Source organism: Ranitomeya imitator, chromosome 2 (genome assembly GCF_032444005.1).
Source record: "Ranitomeya imitator isolate aRanImi1 chromosome 2, aRanImi1.pri, whole genome shotgun sequence".
Lineage (NCBI taxonomy): Eukaryota > Metazoa > Chordata > Amphibia > Anura > Dendrobatidae > Ranitomeya > Ranitomeya imitator.
In genome coordinates, this window is record NC_091283.1 from 547,261,952 (window position 1) to 547,272,809 (window position 10,858).

General features: G+C 43.8%; 1 protein-coding gene across 6 annotated transcripts in view; it reads left to right on the forward strand.

The window, feature by feature from the left end:
- CBFA2T2 (CBFA2/RUNX1 partner transcriptional co-repressor 2) overlaps positions 1-10,408 on the forward strand; it is a 59,655-nt gene extending 49,247 nt beyond the window's left edge. For 3 of the 6 annotated variants that reach the window (XM_069751949.1, XM_069751954.1, XM_069751953.1), the window contains 5 exons: positions 572-669; positions 2,533-2,725; positions 2,958-3,026; positions 3,196-3,386; positions 6,981-10,408. In XM_069751949.1, the coding sequence (XP_069608050.1) occupies positions 572-669; positions 2,533-2,725; positions 2,958-3,026; positions 3,196-3,386; positions 6,981-7,256 (827 nt within the window). In that variant the 3' untranslated portion in view covers positions 7,257-10,408. Of the gene's footprint in view, positions 1-571; positions 670-2,532; positions 2,726-2,957; positions 3,027-3,153; positions 3,387-6,980 lie in introns of all 6 variants that reach the window. The other 3 variants (XM_069751948.1, XM_069751951.1, XM_069751950.1) reach the window with 1 other exon arrangement.
- Positions 10,409-10,858: the final 450 nt, after the last annotated feature.

The following is a 10,858-nucleotide window of genomic DNA, read 5'->3' on the forward strand; positions in this document are numbered from 1 at the left end:
TTCCCGGCCCCTGCGCACTGCAGTACTTTGCTCTGCCCTCAAAGAACGCCTGTGCCGGGGCCGCAGCGTGAATGCAAGAAGAGGACGTCATTGTAAGAAGATGGGAGGCCCCGGACCGGATTGTGACACCCTTCGGACCGGACCGCAGCGGGACCGCCCCTGGGTGAGTATAATCTAACCTCTTTTTCTCATCTTTCAGGATACATTGGGGGCTTCTCTACAGCATTCCAGAATGCTGTAGGTAAGCCCCTGATGCTGGTGGGCTTAGCTCATCTTCGATTTTGGGGGTGACAGGTTCCCCTTAAATATGTGTTCTTCTCTGTAACATGGTCTGATTGCTGCACCTATTATTTATTTAATCGTATGAACATATATTTTAACATCATATAAGAATTAAATCAAATATGATGTAAAATATATTGACCAGGAGATCTAGATGTAGTTTGATTGTCGTCAAGATTGTTAGTCCTTTAGCATTACCCAGGGTGCACCACGTGGAGGTGGACTAACATTTGCACCCCGCTGCACCTATTTATAATTCAACCATTCAACCTTATTTCTCGATCTGTAGGTATCAATGGTGGCGTAACCAATGGTTACCAAGAAGAACTTGTAGATCACCGGCTGACGGAGAGAGAATGGGCAGAGGAATGGAAACATTTGGATCACGTAAGGCTACTAAGAACAATTTGGGAAGGCAATCTTGCATTTCTTTTGTTAAATATGTGCTTCAGCTAGTAAGAGTGAAATTGATTAGCATTAGGAAATTGCTATTTATGCAATTATCTGACTTAAGTTCCCTTGGCCTCATTTGGTAACTTCATAAGGTGAAAATGTATATACCGGAACGATTTGCTCAGGCCCATGATACCTTGAAGCAACTGGAGAGTGCAAACCTTCACTGTCCTAGACCCCATCACTATTTTGTATTTGTACACTGAATAGTATGGTGTGGGCATAATTGGGTGTATGTGGGCACTAGTTATATTTGAACACACTACTGCAGTATTATTTGTGCATTGAATAGCAGAATGAATTATGCATGCAGTAAAGGGAGTCTGCCTAAACCACAGGCAGCATGAATTAGATTGCAGCCAGGTATGTTTTTCACTGAAACACTTTGTCCGGCTTCTCCCAGCGCCTCTCAATCTTAATCGCCTGCAGCAGCGCTGGGAAAAGCCGGCCAAGAGTGAAGCAGGACAGTTCTAGTCTCCAGCGATGGCCCCCATTTGGATCTTCTGAGTATACCTTCTTTAAAACGCTCTGGCATTTCAGCTGAAAATATACCTGACTGCAATTGTGCAGCTAGGATGTGTGTGATTCATACTGCCTATGGTTTGCGCAGCATGAATCTCATGACAGGTTCCCTTTAACTAGATGTAAATTTGTTTCAAGTAATTTGTGATTAGGAAACACTTGGGTTAAAGGGACTCTGTCACCCCCCTCCAGCCGTTAGAAACTAAAAGAGCCACCTTGTGCAGCAGTAATGCTGCATTCTGACAAGGTGGCTCTTTTAGTTATTGGTGCAGTTAAAGCCAAAATAAAGCGTTTTATAAATTCGCCAAAATACCTGTCTTTAGCCCTGGAGGCAGGTCTTAACCCCCCTGCTGCACACGCCACACTGCCGTCACTCAAGGCTTCTTCGGCGCCGGGCGCCGCCCCCTCCGCGCTGTTTTCAAATCAAATCCGGCGCCTGCGCTGTTTTGTTCTGCCAGGGGCAGGCGCAGTGAGCGCTGCCCGTCTGTCCTCATATGCAGTCTCGCAGACTGCGCCTGTGCGGCCACCCAGCTTGTGAATGCCAGCCCCGCAGTGTGTTATGCATTATGCACAGTGCGGGGCTGGGATTCACAAGCTTGGTGGCCGCACAGGCGCAGTCTGCGAGACTGCATCTGAGGTCAGACGGGCAGCGCTCACTGCGCCTGCCCCAGGCAGAACAAAACAGCGCAGGCGCCGGATTTGATTTGAAAACAGCGCGGAGGGGGCGGTGCCCGGCGCTGAAGAAGCCTTGAGTGACGGCAATGTGGCGTGTGCAGCAGGGGGTTAAGACCTGCCTCCAGGGGTAAAGACAGGTATTTTTGCGAAATTATAAAACGCTTTATTTCTGCTTTGACTGCACCAATAACTAAAAGAGCCACTTTGTCAGAATGCAGCATTACTGCTGCACAAGGTGGCTCTTTTAGTTTCTAACGGCTGGAGGGGGTGACAGGTTCCCTTTAACCATGTAATTAATATTTTCATTCAGAGTTCAAATCTCACCAATGACAACATCTGCAAGAACTTTATATGTTCTCCCCGTAGATGGGTACTTCGGTTTCCTCCCATAGACATACTGATAGGGAATTTAGATTGTGAGCCCCAGTGGGGACAGTGATAATGATGTCTGTAAAGAGCTCAGAATATGATGGTGCTGTATAAACAAGTGACCTAATAATACATGCACTGCAACGTTAATTGACAATATAAAATACATATGTCGCCATCTTGTGTTTTAGAAGGCAAATTACAAGTTTTACTTGTGTGATTTTTGAATAGGCCTTGAATTGCATCATGGAGATGGTGGAAAAGACGAAACGCTCTATGGCAGTGCTGCGCCGGTGTCAGGAGGTGGACAGGGATGAGCTGAATTACTGGAAGAGGCGTTACAGCGAGTCCTCTGAGCTTAGGAAAGGAAGTGAACACTTAAGCAGACAGTTCAGTCCAACATCAACTGACTCGGGCACCAGTGGTAAGAAAATAAGTCCGAACAAACTTTTCTGGGTGTAGAGTTTTGTTAGTAATATACTATATTACCGTACCTTCCAATAGCAAAGGCAACCATCCACATGTTAGGTACATGTTAGGAGGCAGCCATTCCGATGTTCATGGGAACTCAACCTACTACTTTATAAAGCTTTGCCAAACATCAGGGACATCCTGGTGGGATTCCCCAAAAACCTAACATGTATTCTTTCTTGCAGACTCTCAGAGGGACTTTGGAAGCCGAATTGGAGGGAATTATGTCACTGAAGAAATCTGGAGGAAAGCAGGTATTTCACATGGCCTTATATACTGTGTTTTAAAAATATATATTTTTTTTTATTTTAGGATGAAATATTTATATATATTTTTGATTTTTTTTTTAATTAATTTTTACCATTTAAAATGTTAATACAGTAAATTCGACCATCAACATTAACCTCCCTCCTCCCTACACAGAAGAAGCGGTTAATGAGGTGAAGCGACAGGCCATGTCTGAGGTACAAAAGGCGGTAACTGAGGCCGAAAAGAAAGCGTGTGAGACAATCGCTTTGGAGAGGGCCAGGATGGATCAGACTATTGCCGATGCCAAGAGGAGGGCAGCTGAAGACGCATTCCTCGTAGTAAATGAGCAGGAGGAGTCAACCGAGGTATGAAATGGAGTCCATCAGCTGCAGAGATCCTCGGGGTCTCATCATGCCTGTACTCTCCGATTCATCAGCCTTTTTATAGCATCACATGTTAGATTCATGCTTGGGAAAAGTCAAACAAGTCTGTTGGGGGTCTGTTAGTATTGTCGCCTATTAGACATTTATAACACATGCACCTTTTTGCTATTTTTTTTCATTTAGATTCTATTGTATTATTCAGCTTTTGCTGCAGATTTGAGCACTATTTCTGCATAAACATGGCCAAGCGCTAGTTATGTAGCTTGTCCAAAACAATGAAAAATCGTCACCTGTTAAACAATGATTTGACATCACATTCATATAATGGAGCGCTACTTGGTGTGGTGGGCCACTGAGGAGGCGTCAGATGTTGCAGAAGGGCCAGCTGGGGCACGTAGTGCCACTGGCAGCAGATAATGATGTCATGGTATCTGAAGTGGGTTGCCGGAAAATGCTTTAAGACATAAAAGAGGCTGATGTCCAAACAAAAAAAGGTGTTAAACCGCACCCTTAATCGTCCAAGTCTTTCAAGACCGAGAGGCGCACGTCAAAACCAGGGAGTCCATCCCAGAGTGTGTTCCATATCCAGATAAATCAAAAAACAGCGCCTCAAACTGTAGTGAAGATTAAATCTTACATTTTATTCTGTGGCCCAGATTTATCTGGGTATGAAAGAGGCCGATGTCATACATGAAAGTCAAAGCCCTTGGGGTGCACCGCTGTTCCTTGTGGAAAAAAAAAAAGCTACATCTGTTTCTGCGTGGATTACCACAAATTGAACAACATGCACAAGGATGTCTACCCCTTAACATGAATTGAAGAGTCCCTGACTGCTCTCGGATCGGCGCTGGGCCTTGGTGTGTCTATATCTGTGGCAGTGCTGACACAAAGGTCTCGAAGGCTGGTTTCACATTAGCGTTTGTGTAAGAGCCGCATAGATCCGCGTGCATGTTGCGTACCTATATTTAACATTGGGTACGCAGGGACATGCTTTGTATGCGGATGTATCCCCGTGCGTCGTTTTGACGTACCCGCCGAATGCAACATTTTGCTAATGTGAAACCACCCTTACAGCGAGCAGCTTTGGAGGTAGACTTCTGGGTGGAGGCTCCTGGGAGACAGTACTGTCCTGGGTTTGCTCCCTGGAGCGTGAAGGTGGGTATCAGGTTTTATATTATATATATATATATATATATATTATATATTATATTATATATAATCAGGTTTTTGATCTGCTGGGAGACTTGCTCGAATCCTCTGGCAATGTTATCTACACGGGATTCAAGGGATGCCTTGGAGTGCACAGCGGGAGTCTGTGTAGCTTGCATGGTACCTGGCGGGGTAGCAGGAATAGACCCAGCTAGAGAAGCATGTGTGACAGAGTTTTCCTGTGTATATTCATTGCCATGGACACGGATGGCTAGGGCCTTGAAGTCTGCAAAGGTGAAGCTGGGATGTTGTTTAGCAAGCTTGCGGAGTAGGCTCTGCGACCGTTCAGAACCTGCCCCCTCTATGAAGCGGTCTATCAGGATTTTGTCAGTCCACAATTTCACAGGGGGTCAACCTGTAGAACAGCAGAGAAAGCCTCTTGGAGGGATAGAACATAGTACCGTAGGGTCTCACCTGTTGTCATCTTGCAAAGAATTTCATCTTGACCTCAGAGAAGGATGTAACTTCAAAGTTATCCTTCAGTTTTGCAAGGATATGCTCAGGTGTTCTTTTCTCTGATGGGGCCAGGATCAAACTTCCCTGGAAGCAGCACCCTCAAGATGACCCAACAGGATCTGCTCTTGCTGGACTGGAGAGAGGGGGTAAAACAGAAAGAGAGCCAGCAAATTGTCACAGAAGTTCCTGAAGGTGTGTGGCTCCCCCTTGTAGCGTGGCAACCAGGGTGCCCCAGGATAAAATGGGACAGAGAACGGTATGTTGCACACGTTCGGCACGGAAAGGCGGTTAGCACCAGCTTGGCTGTTGTCGCTGGGTTCACTCATGATGTAGATGCTGAGGTGACTGCTCATAATCGGACAGAGTCTCTGATATAGGCACACAGATGAATCTTGTTTGTGACACCAAAAATTATGGTGGGGCACTGGGGAGGTGCCAGATGTGGTAGAAGGGTTAGCTGGGGCATGTAGCCCCGCTGGCAGCAGATAATGATGTCACGGTAGCTGAAGTGGTTCACTGGACCTCTCAACATTTCCCTCGTGTCCACGACAATTGTCAATAGCAGGAGGTGGTACTTGTGGATGGTATAGGACCCCCCGGAGGCACACCTGTAGCAGTAGTGTCTGGGTGCAGGTTTTGGAGCGCCCGTGGTGTTTGTGCAATCTCAAGCAGCCAGACACGCAAGTAAACATAACAATTTTACTGAAAGAGGTAACAGGGTACCGTCTCTCTCTTAAAGGTAAAGTTCACAGTATATTGTGCATATGAAAGTAATGGTTCTCTCCTCATAAGACAAGCAAGGTTATGGCCTCTCAGGGAGGCTGGAGCAGAGTTCTCTTCCTATTATAGGAAATGCTATGCGCAGTCCAAGAAACATTACACTGATGGAGGGACCTTAGTGTGGAAACACACTAAAGTGTGGAAGTACTCACAGTTTTGAGCCTACCGTTCCCTTTCGCATGGGGTAGGTGAAGCAAAGTTGGTGGCGTGGCAGCCATGTGGATCTGGTCCTGGCTAGAAGCAAACAGGAAAACCAGATTGCTGGAGAGCACATGGGCAGCGTTATCTCTCCTGACTGGATGAGGCTTCACTCTTTTGTAGAGGAGATTATGTGCAGAAAGATGTGCTCCCAGCTTGGAAACTATGCTGGGAACAGTAGTGTCTGCTTCCTCAGGCAGCTTGAACCGCCCAGAACTGTAAGTTACCTCAGGAAGTGTGGAGCCCTGAGCTGGGAGGCTCCTTCCTGCTGTTTCTATGGCAGCTTGTGAGAATATTCACTAAGCTTTCATATACACACATTGGCCAGTAGATGGCAGCCAAGCACATTTATGAATCGTTGGTATACAATGCAATGTATTACATCTCCTAAGTCACTGTGCCCAAACTAATTCTGACACACTGGAACAAATCTACTGCCACACGACAACTGCCTCATTCAGCAGCAGTAGAATGGGTATCAGGATACCACATTGCGCTATACAGTACAGTGTTGTAATGTGGTGGATCTGTAGTAGTGTGTAAAAGCTGAAATGCTTCCATATTTCCTGACAGAGATGTAATCATACTAATTTACCTTGTTCTTACCTATAGACTTGATCATCTATGTTTATAGGAAGGGGAGGGGAAGTTATGAAAAAAATCGGATTTTAGTGTGTCAATATGAAGAATAAAATCTAACATAGTTTTTTCTCTGCAATTGTTGGAAATACTGTCCCAAAGACCAGTCTCTCGATTGCTCGCACTGCAATTATGATCCCTCCTTTATATAAACTGATTATATGATTGATCTACTTGATGTATGATACAGCTGAATAGTGAGGAGGATGGATTAATACCTAAGTTGAGTGCCCTCCTATTTATCCTAATCTTTGTAATTTGATAATCTTACAATCATTTTTTTCTTTTATGCAGAGCTGTTGGAACTGTGGTCGTAAGGCTAGCGAGACATGCAGCGGGTGTAACATTGCTCGCTACTGCGGATCATTCTGCCAGCACAAAGACTGGGAAAAGCATCATCGTATCTGTGGGCAGACACTACATGGCCCTTCCAAGCCACTAACTCCTATCCGCTCCTTAGTACCCAAACCCTCAGACCCCATTTTGCTTAGTCCCGCTGTGGAACGGTCATCCAATGCCACCTCACGCTCCTCCACTCCTGCGTCTGTCACCGCTGTCGAAAGCTTGTGAATGAGGAACTTGGTCTACATTGTCTTGTCTTTTGTTATATTTGACACCTACAAGGACTTTGGATTACACTATAAGAATATATCTATATATGAACCCTTTAGATGTGGACTTGATATGTGGTGGACCAAACGCATTGCAAATGAGTTGCACAAGACCTACAAAAAAAAACTTGGAAGATATTGCTGTCTAAATCAAATATCACTCTATATTGTTCTCTGCCCAACCACAGAATGCATCAAGGCGTACGTGACTGTGGACCATGTACCATCATATAATGGGCCAGTTTTGGTTCTAAAGATGGAGCCCCTAATAATAAGATAAGAACTTTTAGGCATGGCTGACACTCAAAGACTAATAGTCTGATCTCCACCAAAATGGCAACACAAGATATTACGTTGTTACTTCGCATGATATTTTTTTAAATTGTCCTTTCCCCTTGTACATTTGTCTTTGTTTTTGTAATTGACTTTAAGGGTGTACTTGTGTAACTTGGCTGCTAAGCCCCTCCACTTAAGAATATATCGAAGAATATTAGATCAGAAATAAAGGAAGAGCATCCGCTCAGGTAAAAAGTGTTACTTACAGTGGGCAAAAGCTGGTGCTTGTTACTGGGAAGAGATAGAAGTAGGCAGTACCAGAAGAATATGGAGAGGAAGTATGGAAATTTGAAGATAAGGGGAAAATGACGTGCTGCACACTTACTATGCAAATGGTTCATATACATTCTTCAAATGACGCTTTCCTGTTTCTTTAAATGTGCCCATAGTCACGTACAAGATTTTCAAGTATGTAACTCATCGAATGACTGGCCTTCAAAGCCAACCATAGGGTGTTTTAAGACTTTTTATTGTTCCAGTGCATTAAAAAGAATAGCAAATAGTCTTGACTTAAAAAAAATGTTCTCCTTAACGTATACAGCTCCCATGCAACTGAAGTGTCTCAACAGTTCTACACCACAAACAAGAACTGTGTTGTCTGATCCTGTGGTCATGTGCTAAGCTGTCCATATATACTCATATGTATGGACAGCTTCACATATGAAAAAAAAAATATATATATTATATTAAAGGTCAATGGGAAATTATGCGAATGATTAACAATGACCGACATCAGACAATATTCCAGAAAAGTGATTTATTGGGTTTGACTTTTTTTAGCCTTCTTTGGCAATGGCCCCAGTGCAAAATCTCCACCCTTTTTTGTCGGATTTGTTTGTTTTCGAAAATGATTTGTGCCCCTATAAGCTCCAGGGTGGGTGCTACTACAACTCCGGCTCTCACCCTATAGTTAAGCCCCTGGTCATTGTTTGAAAAAAATGAGTGTATGGCTAAATGTAGCTGATCATTTGCCTCTATGCCTAAACCTGTGCAAGCCTTTCACCTGTAACTGGTTATTGGTATTTTGGCCAATGCTTATCCTGGAGGTAGGGACAGGTGTACTCATCCATTTTACCCCTGCCCTAAAAGAACACAACTATTTTATCTGCCAGCCTAAAATGGAAGAGCCCAACAGAGTTCTACAAATTATTCAGATCAAACTACCCCCTCAGGTTTTAGTCTGAAATCATGGAGACAGGAGCTGTAGACACAAAACAGGAGATTTCTCTTGAAGACTATTTGCAAAGTAGCTTCATCTTTATATTTTAGATGCATGGAAACAATAATAAAAAATGGCTAAAGTGGCACATATTGAAGGAAATGTATAAACCTTGTTGTGTTACTTTTGTGGAACAAAACAGGCGCAGGTTAGGAAGCATAGCATATTTCTGCAATAATTTGTGATTTTCTCCACTTTCCCCTTTTTGAAAAATGACAGCAAAGTAAAGTTAGCTTAGCGGGGGCAATTCCCAGCACCCTGACAATTTATTAAGTCAGAAATACCACAGAAATTTATGCAAATCTTTACCCTGTTTAGTCTGGTAAAGATCTTGCTTTCTGGCTACAAATCAGCCTATTAAAAAATAGTACATATATATTTTACTCTAATATAAATGTTTTTTTTAGACATTTTTAAATCATTTAGTTTTAGTAAATCTCCTTTTGTTTCAAAATCATGTACATAGCTAAAGGAAGCAGGGTTTGGGGTCCAGGAGTTGGGAACTTCACCAATCAAGGGTTCAAGCACACTGAGCATGCACGTGCCGATACACCAAGGAAATCAATGTCGTCTTTCTTGTGATTTCTGAAAATGCAGAGCTGGAGAGGTCCAAGCACTTATACCTAAGGGCATTGGTGGGAGTCCCTTGTTCTAGACCTTCAACTCTTACTTTTTATACCTTAAGAGAGTCATAGTTACTCCCGCCGTTTTCCCACACTTCATTGAATTTCTTCACTTTGACATTCAGAGCACTGGGCAGAAATCACATCGCGTCAACACCCGTCTCGGGCCTTCGCGATTCTTACTTTTTATAATCGGAGGAGCCTTTTAATTGAAAATAAGTGATGCCCCTAGACATTTTACACAATCTTTTTATCCTGACTGATAAAGAAGAGGGTTGGCAGGGTGTTTTTCCAGGGTGATGTCTTGCGTGGTACCAATAAGCACTTCCCTTGTCCAGGGTATTTAGATACAGAAGTAGGGCAGCAAAATGTATCTGTGCTGTGTGAAAGCAAACTTAGCTATGACCCTGCATGTTGCTCACTATGAACATCATTAATGTAGCAGAGCTGATTTTGCCATGTAATGCACTGTGTTGCGGCGATGAGGTAAGATAATACAGTAAATTACCCATAGCCACCGATAGCACGTACGTGGCTGAGGCAAATGCTAAAATCAGTTCTGCTCCATCCGTTAAAGACCAGCCATCAGCAATGCAGCTTACAGCTAGTGCAAGGGGTGCATGTTCAGTAGCCATTTAAAGTGTATACTGCCCCCCTCACCTCTTAGTCTGTAAGTTCGTCCTCGCGTTCAAAGACAATGCACCACCAAATGAAAACCTCATCGTGTCTGTCTCGGAGTTATCTATTTTTTCTACACACGTGTCCTATTTAAATGAGTTTATTGGTTTGCTTCACGGCTGCATCTTTAACAGAAGCCCACATTTTCTGTATTATAAGATATTTCACAAATAAGCTATGTAATTGTGTATCCTGTATGGAGAAGCAGGGTGTTTATTACCAAGTTTATTCAATAAATCCTGTATGGGAAGATGACTGGTTAAACAATTTTTTGTGTAATTTAAAGGAAAAGTCAATCTATGATCATCCTTGAACACCAATGGGCCCAAAGCTCACCTATGCACAGTGTAATGCCCCTACAGCTCCTCTATACAGAGTGTGATGCACCCACAGTTCCCCTATGCACAGTGTGATGGGCCCACATCTACCCTATGCACAGTATGTGCCCATCTCCCCTATGGACAGTTTGATGCTCCCCTGTGTATAGTATGATGGGCCCAAAGCTCACCTATGCACAGTGTAATGCCCCTACAGCTCCTCTATACAAAGTGTGATGCACCCACAGTTCCCCTATGCACAGTGTGATGGGCCCACATCTACCCTATGCACAGTATGTGCCCATCTCCCCTATGGACAGTGCAATGCTCCCCTGTGTATAGTGTGATTGGCTCAAAGCTCCCCTATGCACAGTGTAATGCCCATACA